The sequence below is a fragment of the Pleuronectes platessa genome, chromosome 3 (genome assembly GCF_947347685.1).
Source record: "Pleuronectes platessa chromosome 3, fPlePla1.1, whole genome shotgun sequence".
NCBI classification, from domain to species: Eukaryota; Metazoa; Chordata; class Actinopteri; order Pleuronectiformes; family Pleuronectidae; genus Pleuronectes; species Pleuronectes platessa.
In genome coordinates this window covers 10,938,981-10,966,026 of record NC_070628.1, presented here as the reverse complement: position 1 = coordinate 10,966,026, position 27,046 = coordinate 10,938,981, and the positions used below count along the sequence as shown (strand labels likewise).

General features: G+C 43.2%; 1 protein-coding gene across 1 annotated transcript in view; it reads right to left on the bottom strand.

Moving 5' to 3' along the window:
- cxxc4 (CXXC finger 4) overlaps positions 1-26,019 on the bottom strand; it is a 41,607-nt gene extending 15,588 nt beyond the window's left edge. The window contains exon 1 of the mRNA XM_053416393.1: positions 24,824-26,019. Coding sequence (XP_053272368.1) covers positions 24,824-25,648 — 825 coding nt within the window. The 5' untranslated portion in view covers positions 25,649-26,019. The remainder of the gene's footprint in view (positions 1-24,823) is intronic.
- Between the last annotated feature and the right edge of the window lie 1,027 nt (positions 26,020-27,046).

Sequence of the window (27,046 nt, the reverse complement as noted above, 5' to 3'; positions counted from 1 at the left end):
TCAATAAATATGAAACCACCAAGGAGGTGTAACCACGTCTCGACACACCAGGTTATCTTAAGATGTTTCCAGACTCGACCTCCGGAGGAACTGTGGAGGATTGGGTGCAGACTTTCTGTGGAGGTTTCCTTTCACGTGTAATAAACCCAGCTGGAGATTCTCTGGTGAACAACACAGGAAACTCTGGAGGGTTGAGGTGAGGGGTGGAGCAGCATTCAGAGGAAGAATGTAACGTATCAATACTGCTGCTGAGAGCATGTGTTGTTGTTTACAATATGTATCTGGATTTGTTGCTGTCTTCTTCGTGTCTGGCTCCCCTTTTTAATGTTGAGATGTTTGTTTTCATGTTTCATGCATGTTAGAAGCCCCTTGACCGCAGTTAATCTCACATAAACTCCTCTAGACTCTCTACGGACTTATCACTCAGGGACAAGAAGGTGAAAGTCCGCAGAAACTGTGGAGGCTCTCACTCGGGCAATTTGAGTTGACACATACAGACGGAGAAAGTCTGGAGGATCTCCGGAGTTCAGTGCATGTCTGAAGTAAAGCAAAACTAATTGCTATCGTTGCTCTAGCTCAGGGCTAGTGCGGAGATATAAAGCTGAGGGCATTGATCTCCTCATTTAACTCTTAGCGAGAAAGGAAACAAGCAACATTTTCCACTTCGACAGTTCCTGTAATATTATACAGCTGGAATATTGGTACTAAGAAGCTCCTACGGTGTGAAAAGTGAATTTCCCCATGTCGACTGAGGTCACAGTATTCCCACCATCCTGTTAACTTGCCAACGTGCCCCTGCTTCCTCTGTCTCTGCCTGTCCCTGTCTGAAGCAGGAGAGTGAACATTACCACTGGGGCCTGAGATCTTTAAATCCCAGTTCCAGAGCACAGAGTGGGAGGCGGTGGTGGGGGGAGGATTAGAGAGAGCTGTCTCTGATGTTATTTAATCTCCCCAGCCAGCGAGGGAGCAAGCCGGCGCACCCCTGATGCACGTTATCAACCTCTGATGACCAGTGGGGGGGGGGGGGATTGGGCGCCCCAGACGCCGCATTGTCGCCAACACTGCTGCCGCCGCCGCCGCCACAGCCGCAGAGCACTTCAACTCATCTTCCTGGCCCTGACTCGTCAGCAGCTCAATTTGGGTGATGGCGAGCGTGTTCAGTCAGGGGAGAAGTCGGTCCCGGATGATTTCCTCCTTCTCTGCTCGTTCTCCTCAGCAGTGACACCCCCCCTCCCCACCTCAGCTACAGACTAAAATGTGCGTCTGTGTTCCCTCACACACACACACACACACACACACACACACACACACACACACACACACACACACACACACACACGCACACACAAACACACACACACCCCAACCCCTGAAACCCAAAGTCTCGGCAAACGCTCTGCTACCGAAGCTATCTCAGGAGCCTGTCTCACTTCACCACCACCACCACCCTCACCCACCCACCATCCTCCCTTCTCTTGCTTCCCCACGTTCTCTCCCCACCCTGTAACCCCCCCCCCCCCTCCAGTTCATTCCAGCATGACAAACCACATGGGATTTCACAAGTCCTTTAAAGTCTGCTGCCTCTGGGAACCACTCTTCTCCATGCAACATTTTAGTATTCTAGGGAATACGTGACTGGGGAGGCAACCAATGCTGTTATATTCCTGCCATCTCCTCCCGGTTGTTATTCCTGTTGATGCTTTGCAGGGTGGGGGGGGAAAAAACCATATAATGTTTGTCAGGTGATCATAACTGATTGTTGATCATTTTTTCTTATTTTATTTTAATAAAGCAGTTTTATTTTTCTCTCTGTCTTCGGTGATTCCTGCAAATCAAACATTCTCTGTCAAGATGTCTTTTACTGAAGTCTTTTTTTTTTTATTTTAACACATAAAAGCATCACAACAACAATATACAAATTCTTAGTAATCTTTAAAACCAAAACACATTTACACATGCAACAATAGGGTTTAAGACAATGAGTAACTTATTGAATAATTTTAGTTTTTGGAATGTTTTTAACATTACTGTTGTAGGAGTAAGAACTGCTTCGTATTCTGGCGTTAATTCTAAATTTGAATGTGTTCAAAATAACCTACAGTTCCTTTACTGGCATTACTCCCTACTGTTTAGACAGTAAACAAGCTCTAGTGATCCAAACTGAACAAAAGAAAAAAAGGTTTGATGAATAAAGTAGATTAGTTAAAAACATGTTCTCACACCATTTTTGAAAATACCACCTCCAGGTGCTGTCACAACAGAATGACGAGTAGATTTCAAAAGGGTGCGACTCCCCACACAGGACAATGTGCCCTGTTCTGCAGCGAGTCCACTCAGACGAGTCACGAGGAAGCAAGTCAACAAGCCCATCACAGACACTCTGCTGCCATCACAGACGCTCTGCTGCCGTCCTGCACGTCTGTTGCTCTCAGCGAGTCACGTCACACGGCCAGCGAGACATTTCAATACATGCTTCTCAGATGGAATAAGAGACAAAACCAGAGGATGATTTCGTTTGATAAAAAAAATCAAAAATAATAATAATAATCGAGGAGTCAAAAGAAATGAAAGGTTGAAGAGTAATCAACAGAATAGATTATTGCTCCAGAGTAAGTGTGTTGTGTTTCGTTATCGTCATCAATCCTTGTGGCCTCTTCTGTTTGACGGATTCAGGATGATTGTATGATTGTCTGTTTTGAGTCCTTTACATAGGATTGGCTGTGAACCTACAGCCACAACACTGAAAACACATTCATAGACACCGAAAATATACATTATGATACTGTCAAAAGGTACAATAATTACACAGAAAAAAGGAAATTACAGAGTTAAAACAACACCGTTATGTTTTCATTTATCTTTTTCGTCTGTCCCCTTTTTTCCTCTCTCGTCCTCTCCGAATGTGCCGAGCACGTTGGGTCCTGTGAACCTGTCGAGTGCTCCTGGCAGAGAGTCAAGAGTCCCACCTGCCCTCGTGCTGCCGGATGGGGCGGCTGTGGCTCGCCTCTCTAAAAGAACCACCGGAAAGCTTCGCCAGTGTTGACCGGCGTCCTCTGTGGGAGACAAAACGAGAAGGACACATTAGAATTTTCAGGGTTTGAGGCCACGTCATTGTCATGTCACACATACACACACATATGCATTCACGTGATGAATGTCGGCAACAGCAGTTTGTAAACGCACGGGCTAAAGTAAAATCCCAGAAGGGCACTTAAGGGCTATAAAGCACGACCACCAAACCAAGTATTTCATCATAGAGCCAGCCAAGGTGATTACATCCACGTCCCACCCACACCCAAATAATCATTACGCTGGATGAAATATTCAATACAAATTCCCAAGAAGCAACAATGAGGCATTTAATTACTGCAGCTCCGGCAGCAGTGAGGGGGAACAGAGCATCATTTCAATTTGAGCCTGCGCCAGCAGCGGCCCCTCCTCTTCCTCCCCAAAACCTCCACGCCAGAATGACAGGGTCTCCTTCCCCAAACTCATTTGGAAGTCAGAGACATAAAATACTGAAGTCTCCCACCAATCTCCATGACCAATTAGCACAGTTTTTGATTTTTCGTTTTTCCTTGCTGTTGATGGTGCGGGTGGGCGTGTGCGTGTGTGAGGGTGGGGTGGGGGGTGCATAATCACAACTAAAATCACTTTAGTCTGAGTGGAGGGCAATTTGACATTTTAATACCGAGTGTCATCAGTGGCTCCTTAAAGGCATACTGATGAGAGCAGGGCTCCTTCACTCAGACATGTGCAGTTTATGGGCTGCATGTATAAAGTATTTACTGTGCAGCATAAGGCTGAGAAATGATTCTATATTAACACACCGACTCTTCGTGGGATCACATAGTGACGACAGGAGCAGATCATGTTTTGTTACCAAGTCCTGATGTGTTAATGAATCATTCCAAGCATTTGTAATGAAAAAAAATCAATTAATTTCTTTGATACGTCTTTGTTTTGACATTAGAAAAAGGTTTGGTCTGATGAAAGAGCTAAAAGTATTATTATAAGTCAATTAGTATATCAACAGTAAATTAACAGGTTTGAAAACATTAGTAATTTTTTTACTGAAATGTTTCTTTTTTATAGTTAAATGGATATTTTGGGATTTAGAACTGCGAGACACAACAATTCTTTGCACAAATTTAATAAGCAATTCAGTCCACAGTCCATAATAAAAATAATCTGAAGTTACACCCCTTGATAAAATTGAAAAACCACTGATTATAATGAGCATCATTCTCATTATTTTCCATTCGCCACGTCGTAACTATGATGTAAAGATATGAAAATATTTCTATAATATTCAGTCGTAGTAAATATATATTGTGATGCTGTTATGCAGCCATATTGCTAATTTTTACATTTACACTGACATTGAAGGTCGTTTCGTTGGAGTTGGAACATTTGAAAATAAAAAGTTACACTAGGTTCATGTTTTCAATGGGAAAAGTATTTGAAGTGACCAAAAATTGATAAATTGGATCAAACAAATGTGAGAGATGAATCGGAATTCTCAACTTCCTCTTGTATGAAAATGAAGCCAAGCGGCCCCACCAAAGCGTGCCGCCATCTTGTGCTTTTGATGTGCTTAGGAGTCTCAGCTGCCAATCATGACATTTCACACTGTTTTTCATGAATCAAATAACAAATTATATGGAAAAAATAAGACTTGAACAAACATAAACGTGATAAGAACTACCTAAAATGACAGAAACCCTTTTGGAGAAAAAAATTATTTGAAATGTACTTTGGTTATAAACAACAGGGTGGAGCCTCGGGTTATGGGCCGTACTGCAGCCAGCCACTAGGGGGAAACAAGATGGTTTGGCTCTACTTTTGGTAGCTTTCATGTCATCCATGTTTATAGACAGTCTCTGCTGGTCCTAGCTTGTTTAGTTTGTGACGCTCAGAGAAATAACTGACAATGCTTTACACAACCGAGTCGGTATATGAACCAAACATAACAACTCCTATGAATATTAATAAGAAGACAATGAAATGAATGAATTAAAAAGGTCTGCAAACACTTCATCAGATAAGGCTGTTAGACAATAGATAAAGCCTTTATGAAATTACAGGATATTTTCAGATAACAGATATTTTCTGTTGATTTACTCTTGGGGGTTTTGAGCTTAGTCTAAGTCTGTAACAGTCAGCAGCACCTTGACAGCTACCACACTCTTGGGGGTTTTGAGCTTAGTTTAAGTCTGTAACAGTCAGCAGCACATTGACAGCTATCACCGCAGCCTCACACTCATTTTGGATTCAAATATTCTTTCCAATGCGTTTAACAACCATTAACCATCTTTTCACACCACATTAAGCAATTACCATTATCCCAGTGAGTGATGGAGGAACCCACAACATCAGGAAACCATCATCAACCATTTCAAACGATGGATCAACTGAAGCACCATCATGTTTGGGAATCTCACCAAATCTTTTTGGCCTAATTACAATGAGCGGATTGCCTGGCCCCTTGTTATGTCACTCTAGCTCCATTAATTTTCATTTTTTTGGAAGCAATTACAGAATATTTCAGATTTGTATTTGGAGAAGAGAAAGACAGGATGTGTTTGTGGCGTGAAGCAGAGGTGTGTTGGTACATTGGCAGATTTCTTATCGCCTGAGCCCCCGGAAAACACAGGGGAGAAAATCTGCTCTAATGATAAAGTCTAATGAGTTTGCTGTGATCTTAAGCACAGTAGCTTTAGTTTGTGCTTCAGAATAAAGTGCTGATCGCTCTTTAACTATTCTTTACCTCTGAGTCACCAGACTATAAATCACACTGAGCTATACATGGATGTATGGACGTCTCTGGCAAACTGACCACTTATACATTTTTTTCGTACATTGGTTGATTGGTTGATTGGTTGGTTGGTTGGTTGGTTGGTTGATTGGTTGATTGATTGTTTGATTGGTTGGTTGGTTGGTTTGCCAGCCAAATTATTACTGGACGTGTTTACACTAAACTAACATGGAAGGACGTGATGTGGGTCAAATAAGAACCCAATACATTTTGGTGCAGATCCCGACAAAGGGTTTTTCTTTAACATTGTGAGATACGATGTAATGGACATTTTAACATTCTTCTCACCACTGAAAGCTTGAAGTACACGGGCCTTTTAACTATTTCAAGTTAAAACAGAGAATCAAGAATATCTGCTTTTACTGTATAAATTACGCTGACTGGTATTTAACAGTAAGCAACAAATAATAGTGTTTTATTTCACATTTCTAGCAGCATCAGTAGTTATTTATTTTAAAATCTGCTTAAAAACCTCATGAACGACCAACTGGACGTTGAGTGAAAAGAAAAATAATCTCCAATCCCATGATAATATTGATAAACATTGTTCAACAATTAAATATTAATCATTTTATAGGTAAACCCGAGACCCATGATATTTCTGCAGACTGTTTCACACAATAAATCTGTGTGAAAAAACACACCCTTATTTTCAGAATAGAATAGAATAGAAACACGAAGTAAAGAGCAAAAGACACAAATTTGTCTCGACAAACACATTCCTTAAAAAGAAGATAATTCAAGAGAAATTCTTGCAGAAAATATTGACATTTCTGTGAGAGGAATGTGACGAATCTTCATTTTAAGGCACAGGGAGGCGGATGCACACGCTGGATATTGTGCATTCACAGGGGCACTTTCAGTCTTAAGCTGTGTTCTCTCACTCTGTGCAACGTGATGCTCTAAGAGGCAAAGAGGAGAGAAAGAGGAGATGAGAATGTTTATCTTGATCCATATTCTCACATTGATCAGTCCCCGGTGGAAGTGCGGCTCGCCAGAGACAATAATGACCCCGATCTGGGCACTTGGCATGTCTCTGTTTTGTTAAATTCCAGCGTTATCGATCCAGCGGGGCTCTTGAGTGCTGCTTGGATTCACTCCCGGGCCTCGGCACACTGCGGTGACCAGGCACAAAGAAGGCTCAATTAGCACAGCTCCACGTTGTCTACACCCCCACCTGCATGCGCGCCTTCAAAATCACTCCATCAACCGCCAGGGAGAGTGAGCGAGGAAAGACACGAGAAATCAGAAACATCACAGGCAGAGGAGGATAGAGGGGGAGGGGAGGTGGGGGAGAAAGTAGGGGTTGATAGTGTTACACCGGGGACACAGGAGCAACACCGAGGCTTCACCTCAAATCAAGACGTCGTGGCAGCAGCTCAGTCTCGTGTCAACACCGCTGCCTCTGCAGCAGAGCATACAAAACAACCTGGCTACAACGGCACACCGAGGGAAAGACAATTTCCCGCTCTGGCAATGAATGCACACGACTGAGTATTGAGCTGACGGAAGGAGGAGGGAGACATTTCTCCAGACCTCAAATTAACCCCACAGCACCACAGCAGGCGATGTATTCTAAGTGTCTGCCGGTGGCTTTCAGTGATAACAACACAGTAAAAGTGACATGTGGTGGAATAATTCTCTGCTGATTCTGGCGAGGCAGTGTGAGGTCTCTGGGCCGCCATGACACCCAGTGATCCTAACCGAACCTGGCAGGTGCAGTTAATGGTGAAGCCATGTTGACATCTGATTGAGACGAGGTGGAAGAGAGACGGCACGGCCGCAACGGGTCGTTGAATCATAATCAAACCAGCCGGACTAGAGCAGAGCGTGAAAAGACGAATCTTTCCTCTGCAGGGACACACGCATGCACACACACACACAAGATAAACCTCCAACTGCAATCTAAAAGATCCGGGTTGCAGCCATTCCTTCCTATTTTTTTTTTTCCACACAAATAATAAAAACGCAAGAGCCGTCGTCAACCCCCAGCCCACCCCTGCCCTGCTCCCCCTCTCCCCTGCAGCCTTGGCGTCACACTGAGCCGGGGCCAGAGATAAACCACTCAAGACGATGAGGATGATAATGGTAGACGCCGCAGCGCCTCAAAATTCAATCAGCGCCGGGACGTCAATGCGGATGAGTGTAAAAGTGAAATATGCTCGCCGGCGTGTGTTAAAAGACGCCACACAGGACTCGCCGAGACAACAACAGGCAATGAGGAGAACGATGAGGGGGGAAAACAAGAGAGGTAGGAAGAGGAGAAAAAACAAGGAGAGGAGAGGAAAAAAATGAAAATAATGTGTCTGTACTGCTCTGCTTCCCGGCACAATCCCACTGGCATTCTGAGCAGCCCTACTTTAACCACAGACTGTGAATAAATTACCCTTTTGAACTCGGGGTGATTGCAAATGTGCCCCGGTTTCTCTTGAGACATGTCTGGCACTAACCCTCTGCTCTGCGCTCCCAGCCAGCCTTGTCACGGCGGCCCCCACCAACAGCCCCCTCTTCCACTGACACACACACACACACGTGCACGACATCATAAAACTTTTAATTTACCATAATTACGGGTGATTTTTTTTTTTTATATCCAGCTACAGCTCCCCTTTTCTTTCTCTGTCTAAGAATTCTAAAGGATCTTGTCTGACTCTGAGATTTTTTATTTAATTTTTTATGTGAGAGATGAGAAAATACCCTGAGAGGAATGTGGTCGAGGCACAAAACTCAGAGTGAAGACTGAAAGGATAGAAGGACAGAAGGTGCTGGTGAAGAATTGCGAGGCGGAAGGATCTCAGGGAGAAGCGGTGGCTGATCAGTGGCGTGTGGGAGTTTGCTAATGTGTTTGTGAATACTCATTATAACGCATGGCCCATACGTTACCGAGGCTACACCCATTATTCATTAGCTGGCAGGCCACTACTCATAACCGTGACGCCTCGGATGCAGCCCCCGACAGCATGCAAACAAAATATATACAAATAGACGCTGCCTCTCGTCTGACACACACGTCAGCCGACACTGCTTCAGTCGTCTGGACGCCGGCTTACACCTCTCACACGGCTTCACGATTGCGGGGGGGAAGTCTGCGTGCAAAGCCTGGTCAGTCAGTTTGTTATCTATTTTTTTTTTTTGCCATGATCCCCTTTGCATTTCTGCAAGAGCCAAAATCTGCGGCCGTCTCCGTATAAAATGACAGGACGTGGGCCAACGACTGATTATTTTCTTAGGGCGCGTCGGTGGCGAGGAAGACAGAAGCCGGGAGGAGATGAGAAAGAGGAAGGAGAGAGCATGATTCATCGCGAGCCAAGGAAGGAGGACTTTAAGAGCCAAACATTCAGGGCCGATCTCCGGGTCTAAGAAGAGGGGCAGGGCGGGGTGACGGTGGTGACGGTGGTGGGGGGCGGGGGTGCAGTCAACCTTAACTGATGTGTTATATATTGCCTGTCACTTTATTCTGCAGGAATATTGGGGCGTTGCCGAGCTCAAACCTGGAAGGTATAGCAATCCATCACCTCCACTGTTACCAGCGCCGGTGGGTGGGGGTTGAAATCTCATCTTGAGGCTTGTAGCCAATATTCCAGCCGCCCAATGCCGTTTATAAAAGCTCCCTCTCCAAGGCCGCCATCACGGACAGACCACTCATCTAGTCATCCACACGCCGCTGCCCCCACTCCTGCATCACGACACCGTAACACAAACTGATTCTGCTCCGTACACGCGCCTAAGCCCCGAATATTACCTGCGTGTGAAAATAATCATCAAAAACACTGATTATCTTTGTGATAATAATAATGGAATATATTCTCTGTATGGCACGGTGGTTATAGATTACATCTTTGTCATTACATTAGATATTGTTGAATTTTATTGTTCTTATTCCGATACAGCAAATAATGGAAATAGAGCTGCAGTGTATACTTCTACATTACAGTTGGTTAAATATTACTCAGATATATGTGCTGTATTCATACTATAACATGAGTATAGTGCTTTACCCTGATTCTATTCCATTATAGTTAGGGTCTTTGATTGTTTCTTAAAATCTTTAATTTGACTGTTTCTAATATTATTTAATTATTTGTTACCTTTGACAGTTTTGGTGGTAATGGTTTGGTTTTGGACTCATGGTTGCAAATGAGCTGTTGAATACATTTACATTGATGTTGGTGATAAGTCATAATAGATAAGTGTGTATACACCTAAAGGAATAGTAGATATCAACATGGCTGCTAAATATTTAGTGATTTCTGTCCATGTGACAATTAAAAAAACTATACTTCTATATGAACTATACAACTGTATATAACATTATGTTACTATGTAGAATGTTTTAACTGCATATATATAATAAATACAATTAAAGCAATAATCTTAAATATTGTCATCCTACAAAGTGTCACTCTGCCAATCATCAGTGTTTCTTATGAAAGTATGGAAAGGTAGTATATTAAGTTGTGCAGTGTAACAGAATATGATAATAAAACTGAGGAATATCAATTCAAAATCCCCAAAAGACACTAAGAAGTGTAAGAATGTTGTTTTAATGGTTGTAGTAGTTTTGATTGATCAACATCCTCAAATGTGATAAAACTAACTTCCAGAAACAAATAAACTATGCAAATTTGTCCAAACAATTTATCCAAATAAACCTTCTTTTACTGCTCTGAGGCATCTCATCATTACTGCAGAGATATGAGCTCAGTGGACGACAGCGTGCGGAGCGAGAGGAGTTTAAATTCCTGCGGTGTGTGAGAACACGGAGGTCACAAACCCAGCCTCTCTCCACGCCGTTCATTTTTTCACAGTCGCCATAAACTCTGGATTCGAATCAATCAGAGCTCGGCTTTAATGGTTGAACTTTAACTACAAGTGAAAAGATAATTTAATTCACAATGATTTTGAATAAAAACCCAGGTGTGTGATTGATAAGAATTTATTTTTAATCAGTTCTAATTTTTTACAACAGCATTTTACCACCCAATGAATCACCGCGAGATCAAAACCCTTCAAGGTTGATCATACATCACATATCATCAAGCATTGCAGACGTTCACCAGCAGGTTTTCTGTCAACATTCTGCCCACAGTGTCACCTGATGCCGTCGTCCCCTATTCACCTATTTATTCTCTGAATAGCACATGTATTCAGATTACCTGCCCACTTGAATATTCTCACAGCACTAATGCACACACACAAAGAATCCAAGTACACCAGCCTCATGATCGCATTCCAGGACTGAGATACTTCTACAATCTTTTAATTCAAGGTCCAGCCTTGCACCAGGCATCTGTTGGAGCAAATCAAGCTAAGTGTGTTGCGGATGTTTGTGAGTAATGAGGAATTTGGGAGTTTTTTGCTGACTCGGCACGTATGGACTCGAGGGTGGCGCGGGAGGGGGGGGGGGGGGGGGGGGGGAATGTATGATGGTGTGCTTAAGAGCGGTGCCGGGGAGAGGCGGGTGGTCACAGGGGGGAGATTAGGCTGTGGGGCAGCGAAGGAAAACCAAATCCATCTCCATCTCAGAAACATCCTAAAGCAGATTACTTACTTCAGTGTGGGAGAGGAAGAGAGGGAGTGAGCGAGGACGGGGAGGGAGGGAGAGAAGAGCAGAGGAGCGTGAGATAGATGAGGGAACAGAGAGAGAGAGAGAGAGAGAGAGAGAGAGAGAGAGAGAGAGAGAGAGAGAGAGAGAGAGAGAGAGCAATTAGCATAGATGCAATTCTGGCACCGTCCTCTGACTTGATATTTGACCTTCCGCAGGAGTCTTGCCAAATACTGCCCGAGAAGCGCAGACGGACCATATGGCAAAGTGCTGCTGGAGGCTGAGTGCAGTGTGACTCCAAGCCTCCGTATGCTAATAGGGGAATGTAATTACAGTGCAGTATTCCTGTAGGACGTATATTTTACCCGCCCTCCATAGGAGAGGATTTTCAGCAAGACGGGCCAAGCCTCAGTGGCTTCAGAAAATACGCTTATTTTTTTTTTTTTTTTATCAAACAGTCGGGGAGCCATTGAGTGGATAGTTAAATGGAACGGGCCCAGTTTAACTGGGGCAGCTATGCAATATGTCACTTTACGAGGGAGTCCGTATATGTCAACAGTGACGGAAACAGCCCGAGTCAAGTGCTTTAAAAAATGTAAATCCACCCAGAAACACATACGAAGGAAACCGCAGAGCCGCAATCTGCCGCTCTGCTCTGGACACGCCCCAATTAGTGATGTCACAGCAGATGTCTTCCACCGGCCGCCGACGGCAAAACACCTGCCGAGCCGGTGACGTCACTAAGTGGAGCTCGGCCTGAGGAGCGACACTCAAACCACAGAGAGCTTCAGAGCTCTGAGGTTCGTGACTCGCTGCCAGTTGGAGCCTCTTGATCTCGGGACGTTAACCAGCGTTTGCCAGAAGAAAGTCTCAAAATCATTTGAAGTCTAATTATAAAGCAAATCATCTGAACAGGAAACAGGTATTTCAAAATACATGTCGCACTTTTGTTTCTTTTTGATTTGGTTGAATTCATCATCCCTTTAAGGACTTTCGTCATTAACAGAGACAACAAACACGACGTAGATGCGGTCGCGGCGTAGCAGAGAAGGGGGGGGGGAGGGAGTGCAGGAGGAAGCTGAGCCGGGGTTCGATTTCCTGTACCATGCTAATGCTAGCTAGCATATTGTAGCTTTTACCATAAAGCCATTGGATTCCAAAGATTATAGTTAGCTATGCAATGCTATGATCCACAATGATGTAACAGTATCCACAGGATCAATCAACATAAAGGATCAGGCAAGAATAATTACTTGGGTTTTAATGGTCAGTAACACTGCAAATTCCCTATTTAGCATTTAATAGTAATTAAATTGTTAATAACACAATATGATAGAGTTATTTGTAGCTACGAAAACATTTCAAACTGTTTTTAAACTGTTGACAGTGTTAATGATTTGCAGTCTTTGTCGAAAATTATTTTAGACATTTTTTGTGTCATTAGGGCCCGAGCTCCGACAGTGGGAGGCCCTATTGAAATTGTAATGATTATTATTATTATTATTATTCAGGCAAATGAATTGGCTTTTTGAGGGCTTTAACATGCTCAAATTCTTACCAAAATTTGCAGAAAGTTAGAAAGTGGTGAAAATATACATATTCTGGAAGAATTTTCAATGTGCGTCGCAAAATGTCTCAATGGTGCCCCGGAGACCCCCGGAACGTGTTCACATCGACCGATCTTCACAAAAATCGATACACAGGTGTATCATGACCAGACAAACTAAAAAGTCCCTAGTTACAATTGTGTTTTACTATATTTTTTATGATTATTTCTTTACACACCAGTCTTTAATTTATTACACTATTTTATAGTCCTATAAATGTTAATAAGGGGAATCAAAATAAAGCTGTGTCAATATTTGCAATTTGCTCTACAGACTATGCTTTTATAGGTTATATAATATATAAGCTTTTTAATCAATATATAACAACAAAATCCACTGTCAAAATAAACCAAATCCTGACCAACCACAAACTGTATTTCACATGTTTTCAGTATCCACTCTCTGCTGTCACTCAACCCTACAATATGTTCCATATTCAACCGAAACCACAATATTTCCGGAGCTTTAACCAAGTAGCCTGAATGTAAAATACGCAGAAGATGCAGTTGTTTCTTGTCTCTTGTTCAGATCCCGGGGGGGTTTCTACACCCACCATCCATCCTGACTTCCTCCTTACAACTTGTGCAGCACAAAGATGTCACACTTCCTTGATTGGAAAAAAAAAACCCACTTGCAATTAAAAATAATCCTGGCTCGCGTTTCCTCCCAAATGTATTTGGCAAAGGAAATTTAAAATGGTCGAATCTTTACGAGCATCGTCCGCTCAAACAGTTTCTGTCTTTATCTGCGTTTGTCATCAGAATTAAAGTTAAACGGAAAAACCAAGAATAAAAGATTTATATTTCCCTTTAGGAGTCAAAGATTGTCTGGGATGCTTTAATAGTAACACTAATTCACTAACTATTTGGAAGTCTCTCATGCTATAAGGCGGGATGTAATCTCACACAGTCCTCCCACACATTGTGAGATATCTAGGTTAAAAACAGAGCGAATTATTATATTATTTTTACAGCTGGAAACCTGCCGAGACGCCATCCATTTATGATGCACGGAAAAACCCTCGCCCACGCAGACGGAGGCCGAGCTGACCCTTGTAGGAAGAGAGCCAGGCAGCACTTATGGGTCAGAGGCTGCCGTCTGTAGCCGGGATCACCTACCTGCTACGAGACCCAACAGCGCCAGCATCCATTTCAATTAGATTCACCTAAGAACCCTTGTCCGAGTCAAGCAATTTTACACAGGGCCGCTACAAAAGTTCGCTCTCCTCTGGGATCCGGCCCTATACAGGAAACAGCAGGGTGCTGTTGGGATTTCAGCAAAAAACTAAACAAACAGATGCCGCGGCGGAGAGGTCTCTGCGACGGGGACATCAGAGCGATGTGAGCGGGGAGCAGGGCAGGCGTTGTAGGACGAGAGGCGCGAAGGAAACTGGAGGATGAGCAGGACATGTGTTTTTTTTTCGAGTGTGTAGATACCTGAGGGATCTGGTAATGGAAATCCCCAATTTCTCAGCCAAGTCGGAGCCTTTTGAACAGCGGAAGATGTCAGCGAGCGCGGTGAGGAGCCATGTGGGTGTAACGAAGTGAGGGCTAAGCGAGGCAACATGCTGGCAGTTCTGTGAAATGTTAAATTGAAATGCAAAGTAGGAGCAGGCCTCCTTGTTTTGAGCAGATTTCTCAGCATCTGTGTGGGAGCCCTTAAACTCCGACTGTCTATACACAGAGCTCTGCATATTTACTGTAAATCAACATAATATTTAGGTTAGGATTGGAAAATACTCAGAGCCGAAGTTGAATTCTTAATTGCGCTCAGGTAACTGGGAACCTGACTGTAGTTTATCTGTGCAGCGATTTCAGCGAGTAACACATTTCAGTTTAGTAAGAATGGTTGAGAATGTGTGCATCAAGTTTTCTTCTGCGGATACTTTTATCTTTGCACGGGCAGAAACATGCTGCCGTTGATTCATGTCGGGGAAACGCAACATGTGAAAAGCTGCTGTTATTTCAAAATGTGCTCTGAAGGCACAAAGACTTGGAAACTAAGGCAGTGTTCTCTCAGCTCCGGGTCAGGACCATCACAGTCGAGCTGTGTTTCAAATGCCCCTGGTTGTGAAAGTGAAAATTCCTCTTCATTTTTTTTCATGGGCCGTGTTGTGTGATTCACAGTGGAAGAACTTTAATGATTACTTTTCTGCTGTGTTGGAAAACATCGGCCTTCTTGTCCGTATAAGGGCAGCCGGGGTTCTGGATTTCCCGAATATGATTTCTCACACACTAAGTTGAGGTAATGAAAACTGCTGGTCATATTGTAAAATTATGTTACGGTTCAATGACTCACATGACTCTGATTCTATGGCTACTGTCAGACATGAACATTGAGCTTTCTACTCTTAAGAACTCAGTGGGAGATTGTCCAGGTCAGAGGTGTTCACTACAACAGGAGTATTTCCGCAACCTTTTGGGAAGAAGTGGGTCTGGAGTCGAACATGTAGGCGGCAGAACACGATGTATAGATTCTTCAGTGGAAATGATCGCACATTTTCTGGCATATAAAATATCCAGAGAAACTGCAATTGCATTCTCACTTACAGCCACTGTTATTTCAGGGGAAATGCCTGGAGTTCAGTGCATGTCTGAAAGCAGCTTATGGAGCACTGGTGATATCATTTCATAATTCTTTTATAAGGAAAAGCACCAGTTTAAAGGAATTGGCTAAAGACAAATCGTGTTTGCCGACAGTTTGTGTTTGGTTTGTGATTCCGTTTCATATGCGTCTCCTGACGAGAGTAGAGCCATGCATTCAAGTTGCTTGACATGCAGGTCCACACGACGCGTAGCTGTGATTGGAGAGAAATGCATGTCGGCTTCTCTGCCACCCACAGAAACCCATTAGACTGTTTATCTTCAGAGAAGCATATAATTCCACTTTCAAGAATCGCAAGCCAAAAAAGTTTGGAAACCACATCAGTGCATTTACATACACCGGTGGAGAATCCAGGTGACTCCCTGTGAATCATTTGGTTTTATTTAATTTAGCTGTCATACTGGTGAATAGCTTTCTGGACACGACGGAGAAAACCTTCCTCTTAAAAAAAAGAAAGAGAAACGAGGATTAAAGTCATTTAGGCAGAATCAGCAGACTAATATTCCACCTAAAGCAACTGAAAATGAGGAATAACATTTGTAAGAGGGCTTTAGTTAAACTGGAAAGTGAAATTTAACAAAGACGAAAACAAGAGAGATATCATTGCGGCAAGTCAGTGGGCAACGTAATATGCTAAAGGCAGCATTTAAGAGGGAGCTAATCCGAGCAGACTCCCCCCCGCTTAGTCATTCCAGCGCCTCACTGATCAGACGGGGAAACCGGTCACAGTTTGTCAAAACACAGCTTGCACTCAGAGCAGATTGAAATCATTTCTCTGTACAACAGACAGGACGAGTGACAACAAACTGTGAACAGCTCCGTGGTTTATCAGCGGCGGAGGACAAAGGGGCTCTCCGCTCAGGAAGGAAAATATCCACCTGATGTCATCAACCGGTGCATCATAAATCCTATCCTCTTGCCTGGGGGCCACAGACTGACTCCGTGCCTGTGTGACACTCTCTAACCCCAGGGTTTCTATCGGGAAGGGGGGAAAAAAAACCTTGAAATATCTTTCTGGGCATGGTGTCAGATGCTCGCCATGAAATATTCATAATCTGAGAGCAGAGCCACAATAGAGGAGGTGGCAGCACGCGAGGATTTGACTTGCAGAAACTGAGGCGCTTAAACCACGTTGACCGGTTTTCTCCCATCACCCGTTGTCACTCACGAATTCACTTTCACGTCAGGTTTCGCGGATGAATGGCTCCGAGCCATCTGTCATCGCCGCCTCCTAACGCACACATAAACTCACTGGAGAATATGCAGAAATTAAATTCTAAGGCGTCGTATTTTATATTTAATGTATTTTACCAACTGCAACGAGGTTAAAGTAGACTGGATACAGAGTTGTTGTTTTTATTTTGCAGCTCAATATTATAATCTGTGTCACGTTGGTTTGCAGCATGGGATGCAGTTAAAGGAACATTCTGGTGTTTCTCTGTGCTCGAACCATATGAACATGGACGACATGTTTTCTGCCCAAAAGTGAAGCCAAATCATCTGGATCGCCCCCTGGTGGCTGGTAGCATAGACCATGCACCCCACCTCCTCCATGTTATTGGATTGGAATTAATCCAAATCAATTAAACCATCATTACACAAAGGATTTCCTGATACCTGCACTCGTATCTGCGATTGTATGGATTTATTTTTGTACAACGGGAGAAAGTGGAGCCGCATTGTACATTTCTATTTATTGTCTATGGCTCTAACCAATCGACAATGGACTTGTATATATGTGTACGGTACATGGACGGGGGAGAAATCTGGTATTTAGTGTTCAGTAAAAAAAATAAAAGCATTCCATATATGAACAAAAGGGGGCGCTGTATCACTAAAATCCCATGGAATAATACATGAAAACCAAAATCAGTCGTGTTTTCTTCATTTGAAATCCATTCCTTTTTTTTAATCCCACTCTCTATTTTCAGTAACAACAACAAAAAGACAATAACACCTGAATCTACTTGTAGTTGATGTGGTCAAATAAAGGATATAATTGACCAGAGGTGCCAGAAATGACCACATTCACATGATTCATTTAATGAGACGCATCATTTCTTATTGTTTGTTTGTTTGTTGGTGGACTTTCTGACAACTGCTCCTCAAACTCTGAATAACACAGAGCAGATATTTCTATTTGCACTGACAAGGAAGACATTTTATGAGTCGCCCTGTTCATAACAACCTTATCATGCACTGATAATATCAGTTAAACAAAAGCAGACTAAGATTTTGAGTGTGATGGATTTCCTATTTCAAACGAGTCTCTGCATAAACAGGCTTCTTGAAAAGCAGGAAATCACAAACTTGCCGAGGTGATGGGACTTTAGTCGATAAGAACGTTTTATGCAAAATCAAATCTGTTCCGGGCCCTTAAATTTGCTGCTCTAGAGAAAACCCTGGCACAGAGGGCAGGGTAATGTCTTCATCTTAGACAACGAGATCTGTCCAGTCAACCAGAGCCACGGTGGGAAGGAAGTGTTATGAGCAGCGAGGACGGTTTGGAGCTTTGACTTGAGGAAAAATGTTCGAAATCGATGGCAGAACTGTAATTTAGTGGTCTGTCAAAGAGATCGATGTGTGAGAGCGAGAGGAACAGAGACGGAGGGAGAGCCAGAGAGTGAAGCAGCGTGTGCACTGAAATTCAGACTCAGAGCAGATTATCAGCATCTCACACACAACGCAGGGGCAGATCGGATGCTGCTCAGCTTTACTATGAAGGCTGAACACTGATTTTTGTAGAAAGTGTAAACTTTGCTCACATTAGGGTGGGCTAAATGTTCAGTCTGTTGATTTGACGGAAAATATTGGTTTTCTTCAGTAAAGTTTTCTGATTTTCTCTCAATCCCAAGAAATCGAAAAAGAAATAGCTAGGTGACATCGTGAGGCAGCGTGGGATCATGGGAGTTGAAAATCTACCTGACGCAGGCGTAAATCATTTTCACGGTGATGTTTTAAATGTTTTTTGTTCTTGTTACACAGCAAATCATGATGAATAATTTTGACCCACTACGAGTGACCAATACAAACAGTTTAGCATTGTCTTTTTTCGTAATCATACGTCATTTACCCCCGAGGTAAGAGCAGAGACAAACAAAGCTACAGGTAAATCGAATACGGCGCAATTAACAAGCAACCAAAATGAAGTCAGTACATAAGTCCATCAAATATATAACAGTTCTAGTCGTTTTAATATATTCTAATGGAGAATTGTTACATATTATATTTTTTATGATATTTAAGGATATTCTGCTTTCTTTTAAGATGACCAATTAGTTGGATCGAATACTATTCTCAGTCAAGAGATTAGAGCGACTCTAATCTTATCCTGAAAGGAGAAAAGCGTTGATCATGTGACTGTTACTTTAATGGACAATGATGAGGATCATTTTCGTGTTCTCTCTGTATGGGAATAACCGACACATAATGAAGGAATACAATGTTCAGGGACATGTTTTATAATTTAATCTAATCTAATCATTATGTTGCATCCATTCACTGGCTTTGTTGCACTCACTCATTAAGGAAAATGCTTTGTAAAAAAGTAAAAGTAGCAGTAGCTCATTTTCACATTAGAGCCAAAACATAAAAAAACTTGCAGAAATCCAAAGTCATCATTCTTCTCCCTTGTCGAGAAGCTGTGTGTCTCTCATTTCAATCCCCTGATGCATTTACCGAATACTTCTCTCTCACACGTTTTCATACGGGCTCTCGGTAATGACGAGATACCTTTTAACTTCCCAGCCAGAGTCCGCATCAATAATTTATGCTCATCTGTTTAAAATTTAAAGTGCCACACATTAACGTCCTCCCGCACCTGCTCTTTTACGCTGTCCACCCTCCACTGGGCTGCCGTTCTACCCCCATGCCTCCCTCTCTCTCTCTTTCTCTCCCTCCTCTCACTATAAGAAAGACAATGACAATGAGTTCCTTTTCACCACTGAACCAGGGATGTTAAATCAAACAGGGGCAGGGGAGGCGACAGACCACATAATGTAAGGGCATCGTCTGGACGCCTCCGATTACGCTCTGGCCTTAATTGGTGGCGGTGGCAAAAACGATGAATTCTTTAACAGCGTTAGCCGGCCGTGGCTTTTTCCGAGCACAGCACAGGCCTAAGGAGGACAGCTGCCCTGTGCAAATGGAAGTTGACAGGAAATCCACACGGCACAACCAATCTTGGGGGAAAAGGCCATGACAAGGAATAAGGGGGCCTGTGCTCCTAAGTAGCCGACTGTAGCTTGCAGGGAAGATGGGTATAATTAAGCGGTCTGCATCGCGGTTCAGATGGCAAAATCCTATTGTCTTGACAGGAGCTTACGGTTGCCCTTTAGGTCGAGATGCGCGGCGGCGTGCCGCCTCGTTTTTCTTCTTTTTTTTTCACACTCCCCCAGACCTCTGCGACCAAATTAATCTGCAGTTTTAAAGCTTGAATAAATCCAGTAAGTTAGAGATCTGCAGATCTAAAGGCCGTCTGTCCCTCAGGCTTTTCCTTCGCTGCCTTTTTTATTTTTTATTTCTTTACCCCCCTCTCCTTTGCCCGCGGAGATTGGCTGGGAGCACTCAGTGTTATCTCCAGGGAGGCAAAGGTTGGGGGGGGGGGGGATGGGGTGAAGGCCACAGATTTGTCCTTATCTATTCCGAGCACACCTAAAACAAATTAGACCTGGCTGCTGTTGCTTATTTGGCTCCCGCACCCTCATTAAGAGGCTGAATCCGAGCTATGTTCCTCAAGGTCCTGCTTCCTACCATTTTGGGCCTTGTCTTTTATCACAATAGCAAAAGGTTTCCCGGCAGCCATCACCACCTTTTCATCTCACCCATTTCATGTACTCATATCAACGCTGCACAAAGAACAGAGAGGGAGAGCGAGAAACAGAGAGAGAGAGAGAGAGAGAGAGAGAGAGAGCCTTATTGTAGGTTTCCCTGAACATGACTTGATGGCCGCCCTATGACATTTGTAATTGAAAGGAGGAATCTGTTCTGCTGGATCGTGCTTTCCCCCCGTCCTGCTTTTCCTACACGTGTTATTACGATCAATCGATGAACAGCCTCTCTGGATGCTACTGTTTCATAGCATAGTTTCCTGCTTTGCCTTCGCAGTATTGTAAACGGAAAAAGAGAAGTGTTTGAGTTCAATTGTTCCTGACGATATTTAACCAAGAAGCTAGTGAAGCAGCACATGGAATCGTTTGGTTACGAGGACTCTGAGGGTGTTTCTATCAAAACACGTAATGAATGCAGATGTTGTGTTAGATTTCAACCTGCAGGTATTAGACTCCTGGTGTGAAATCTGCAGTTTTGACACTAATTTACGAGAAAAATGATGTGATAAAGTTGTTGTTTTTGATTTAAATGTTCTTGAAATGTAAAAGGATCTTTTCACAGCCTGGATATAAGTCTTTCCAGGCACTCTGTCTTTTGTCATAGAAAACTAATGTTGTTGTTACCTGGATTGTATTGATTATAACTTCCATTATAACTTCCCCATCTGCCCTCTGATGGGTCTTTTATAAATCTTCTATTATTAACCCATGAGGACAACATTATTCTAGTTTTATGGTAGGACATTAGCATTAACATTGGAGCTCTACTTTAGTGCCATTTCAGTGAATGTCACTCCCCACCCTGATTTAAAAACACAAAATAGGCAAAATGCCCCTGAAAACCAAAAAACATTAAAACATTGAATAGGACTAAAAGATAATTCATAATAGAACCTGTATAATTACACAGATTAACCTGATCAGTTTAATTACATTTACTTGTATTATACTCATAGTTTATGTGCTGCAAATAAATCAAAATATCTAATAACAATAATACACAGTGTAAAAAACATGTATAAGTAGTTTTAAGGTTTCTTATAATAATAATAATGATAATAATAATATTTGATTGATTTAATCTTTGTCCTTTTCTCACTAGGGCCATGACCTCTGATGTGAGGTCACGAGTGCAACTGCCTCATTTTACAGACTCAGAGCCAAAGAGATTTAAAAACGCTGCTTTAGAAAAACACAAGCTCGTAAATGTGTGGATCCCCTCACATTGTGTGAACACTGGGGCCACAGTGTGAATCAATATGCTAAGGAATACATGCAGGCATGTGTAACTTTTACATTGGCAAAATTCAACTAACGCGCCTTGCTTCAGAAATAAAAGAAAAGGTTTGAGGTAAACAGGTGAGGTACGACACAACTCGCCCACATGAGTATTATTTCAATTGAAAGTTAATGAAAGACCTTTGAGCCATCGGAGCTCAAGCTATGCAAACGTAACTGCTCAGGAAATGTTAGGTTAGATGAGATTCCTCTGCCAGACTAATCCATCCTGGAGCCTGAGAGCGGCACCGAGACAGAGCGAGAGAGAGCGACAGAGCGAGAGAGCGAGGGAGAGAGAGAGAGAGCGGAATCTGCTGCAGAACAGCAGCAGTGACACAGGGCAATTCTCTAGGGCCTTGCATTAGCGCGCTAAATTAAAGGGGGTATTAGATTAAATTGGCTCTCCAATTTCAGGGGTGTGAGTAAAATTCTGATTTGCATTTTCCACCGCTGCTTAAGATATAATTAGTTCAGGGTGATTCCCATGTGGAAAACACTGACAGCCAAATCTAACTGGCTGCCAGTGGCTTATCGTCTGTTCCAAGGCAAAAAAGTACACTCTGCTCATGTTTGGTGTGTGTGTGCGTTTGTTTATTTGTTTGTGAGAGTGTGGATGTGTGCGAGAGGATGAGAGACACAGTGTGCATACATGTGTTGTGCTGCTCGCGTGTGAATTTGCACGTAAAGGCGCTAAAATCGCTCCAGCCCCTGATTTCCCACACTTCTCACCCCGCCGAACCATTAGCAGCATCAACAAGGTGAAGAAACGAACCCCTTGTGAATGTTCACATAAAAGTTGGGACTAAGCGGGAGCGAAACTTCACACCTCGGAGATGCTTTTAAACCCATTTCCGCAGCAGAAGGTGCACCTGTAATTACAGATGCAGAGTCAAAAATAACAATTACAGCGAGGGGAGTCCGTATCATATGAATTACTGAACTCGCTGGAGGAGCTTTTAAAAAGCAAGTGTGGATTTGTTTGGGTATTTTTTTTCACAGCCCTGGTAATTCTAACCGTCGTTGCAAATGGATGTTTTCCTAAAGTGCGTCTACCCCTGCATTAAGAGCGTGAGGCCGGCTTCCTGGACACCTGTTTGTGACACCTGTTAGTACACGATGAATGGAGACGACATTAAATTAGCTTCCGATTAACACCTTCTGGTCGTGTCTGACCCACAGCCCACAACCAATCAGTCGCCTCTTTACTCAAACTGAGGTTTCCCTCTAATTTCCCCCTAAAGAGCATCTGAGTTTTCCACACTGTAAAACCAGTCACATGTAGATTCTCTATCAGCTTGTACCAACACTCGGTTAAAGCTAAAATACAAGATACCAAATAAATTATTTTAACTACTAATGTTTTTAAGGCTGGAAATAATTTAGATACAGTATTTTTTTTTCCTGTAATTTGAGTCCAAATTAAAACATGTGATATACACTCATTTTAAATGTAAATCCCCCCTGTGACAGTTTAATTTAGAGCAGTGACCTGCTTTATTATTTCTATTATTTCCCAAATTGGATCTTATTTTAGAACTTTGGGAACTTTGAGCTCATGATCAAAATGTAAAATGAGGCTCAGCAGATTCAAAGACTTTTGAACTTTTGCTTTCTGCACAATCTTCGCGACGATTGCTTGAAATGACCGACACAGCGGTTACCTGATGGCTGAATGGTTACGGTGGTCACCACACAGGTGACGTGCCCTCAAGCAGCAGGTTCCTGGTTACGCTCCTGGCCAGTGGCCCATTCACTGAACATCATCCCCCTCCTCTCTCTATCATCATTAACTAATAAAGGTAAAATACTGATCCCCTCTTTGTGTTAAAGACCCAAACAACAGACCTAGTTACTGTTAAATCATCCTAATGACTAATGATTATTAAATGTATTATGTCACATCGAGCTTGTCACCTCATTGGTCAAGAACAAGCTTCAACATTTGCATGTTTGCTCTGAATGTTTCCATAATATCTTGGTCACTGAAAAGCAGCAGGAACAAGGTGATGTTTACACTATAAACCATAAGAAAAACCCAGACACAATATTATCTTCTTAAATGAACCGTTTTTAAAAAATCAATCATAGAATTTTTCATGAACAAATAAACCCCCATACATGGTGTTTTTCCATAAGCAGATTAGGTGGAATTCCTCTAATTAACCCTCCTTTCCTCTCTGTGTAATCACTTAATTAATGAGCAAATCATCAGGCCCTCCGGTTGCATCGGTAGGTGACTCACCCATACACAGGCTCGTGTAAAGTCAGTGAGCAAGTTCAAGCTCTCAGGGTGAAGAGAACCACGTCTGCAGCTTCACATATTCTGCCTCTGCCCTTGACAACCGAATAGCATTCCGTAAATAAATCGATTAAAATGAAGAATTAAAGACAACGCTGTCCCCTGATTGTCTCCTAACAAGCTCCTCGCTGCTCGTCAACTAAGGCTGATCTGAGACATTTGCTCCTTTTCCCTGAGTGACGGTGATTTATTTCTGCCTCTGCATCCGTCCTGATCTGCATCATGCCCTACATTGATCTATAATTGGTCTTAATGGCACAAATATAATTCAGAATGATTTCATCTCAACCCCTCTTTATCTGCACAACCAATTCATACGTTCTGGCTGCTTCACTACCCCCCCCCCCCCCTCCCTCATACACAAAACTTGGGGGCTGTTTTGAGAAGCGCCATCAGCAGCCCTGCCATCACTCTCCCCGTCTCTTGGTGGTCGGAGGCTGAGGCTTTGTGGGATATTGATTCTCCCCATCCAGAGACGGTTTCCATAATTGGTTAAAATGACCGGGTGCAGAGAGGGATGGCTCTCTGCTGAAAACCATTTCCCAGCCCTGCTTGGAGCTGAGCCAAGCTCGGGGTTGTTCGGATGCGTTCCAGCCCCAGCCTGACTGGCAGCAATTAGGGGTGTCTGAGCCAAGCTCAGCTTGCGCTCCGCACAAACACCCCTAATTACTGCCAATTAGGCTAGGCGGGTAGGCAGATTTGAGAAGCCGGGGGGATGTTCAGGCATGGGTGGGCATGGAAACAATTTTCAAGGGCTTAGAACGTGACTGGATGAAAAGGTTAATGCTTTGGAGTGCAAGGGGATAATAACAAAAGAAGGGGAAGCAGAGCCCCGGTTCTCACCTCCAGCGATGAGCCCGGCTTCTTTTTCAGCTCGTCGCATTTCCTGAACTTGCAGATCTGGTGGCCCGTTTTGCGGTTCCGACAACTGCTGCAGACACCACAGTTGATTAGACGCCTGCAGGGCGCACAGACCCCACACCTTTTCCTTTTCTTCTTCGCTGGGTTTCCACTGGATGCCGAGGAATTATTCTGTGGGCAGTCTGCCAGATTGGCAATTTGAAACGCACTGTCTGTAACGGCTGCTGAGGCTGCGGGGGAGTGAAGGGCTGTCATGACGATGACCCCGGGAGGTAATGAGATGCCCCCTAAAGCCGGAATAGCGGAAAAAGTTCCAACGCGTTCTTGGAGATTCATTATCTCTGCTTCAGCAGCGCCGCATTTCAGCTTGTTCATGCATTCTCCTGCTAAAGGTCTGCAGTGTTCGGGGGATAAGGTAGAGAGGAAATTATTATTTGCCATTTGCAGCGTCTCTGGCAGCACGCCAGGCTTCCCATGCCTCTGGGAGTCATTTCTATGCATGCTGGTCCTATTAGGGTTTATTGCTGCTGATTTCCTTCCCCAGAGCATGGCGTTATCGCAGTTCCAAGGGGACATGCCAATTCTAGCACTGGGAAAAATGGGCGTTGTGATGCGGGCAATCTTGGCAGTCTGTGGAAATGCCCCGTTGGCTTTATAAAAGTTTGCAAAAGACCGGTACCTTTCCATTTCTGCGTTATATTCCAAAAGTTGGCTTAATCCACCATCGGACAGATTATCCTTATGTAAGAGAGCCACTTCTGCGTTCTGGATGTTCTCAATGCAAAGCGCACTGTTTAGGTTAGACATGGCTGAGGACTGGTCGTCAATGTTCAGGAGAAGAGCGTGGAGCGATGGCGGCCGTTGTTGAACTGAAGCTGGTTACCAACCGTGTGTTACCATCCTGGTTTATCTTCTGCAGCGCTAAAAGCAAAGAAACAACAGTTACACATAAAAAGTGGCAAATGTTTTCATTCCAATCAGATTTCATCTCACCGCGTCAACTTCTCTCTGAAGACAACAGCTGAACATTTGAAGACTCCTCTGGCACATTGTTTACGCTCTGACGTGTCGTAATGCAACTATCACAAGTAGTCAGAAGTGATCTTCATCTGGTGACAATAACGTGATAGCTGTGACAGACCAACATGCCATTATTATAATGTGGGGAGGAATTAGCATGCTTCAGAAAACGCCACACTTTCAACATTTTTTTAGATGTCTTTTCAAGTTATTCTTACATATTTTGAAGAAAGTCCAATCAGCTACTTCACAGACTGAATAAATACATCTGAATACACAAGGGTGCGTTTCATCAAAACATTCAAATGTAGGCCTAATATTCAAACCCAAAATATCACTTTTTTTTTTTTTTTTCAAAAAGTTTGAGGAGAGGCTCACCAGAATTCAGATTAAGACAGCAGCAGCTACAAACACAAAGACTTTTACCTGGGGCCTGCGATATAAGCTCTTAAAAAATAATCTTCTTTGGGCGCCAGGAGGAACATAGTTAAATATTTTGGAAATCCTTTTTTTTTTTTCATCTTATCCGAATAGCAGAGACGACCCACACATGTACACACGACTCTGTCCAGCCTCTGTAGAGCACCTGGGTTTCATTCCAGACCAGCTCTGTCACATTTACCCATTGACAGCAAAGACAGTCACTGGTGAATTTACATCCAGATCATGGACCAGACCAACCACAATGTGTCCAAGGGTGTGGGTGCACATGTGTGTACGTGAGGTGTGTGTGTGTCAGGGGGGGTGCTCCAATCCACCCCCCCCCCCCCCCCCTCCCCTTTCTCTATCTCTCTCTCTCTGCCTCTCTCCACCAGTCTGTCTGGATTTGGTTTCCACAGATAAAAGCCCATTAGACACATCTCCCCCTACTTCCATTACCTTTTTCTGGGCTTTCTCTCTTAATTGCCAAAGCTGATCCATTGCTGGAACACTATAGCATTTCAAATCACTTCCATGGTGCTACCCAGTAGCTGCCTTGAAAAACATATGGGAATTGGAAAGATGCACACATGGTAGGGGAGAGATAGAGCCAGATTCCATTATTTAAGTATCCTGGATGCCGAATAATGTCATAAACTGCTAAATGCTAAACTGTCCTGATGATACAATCTCAACATCTTCACAATGGCTCTCTTTTCAATCCTGCACAAAAACATGAGGCTGTTGTTATTTTTGAAATGCTAT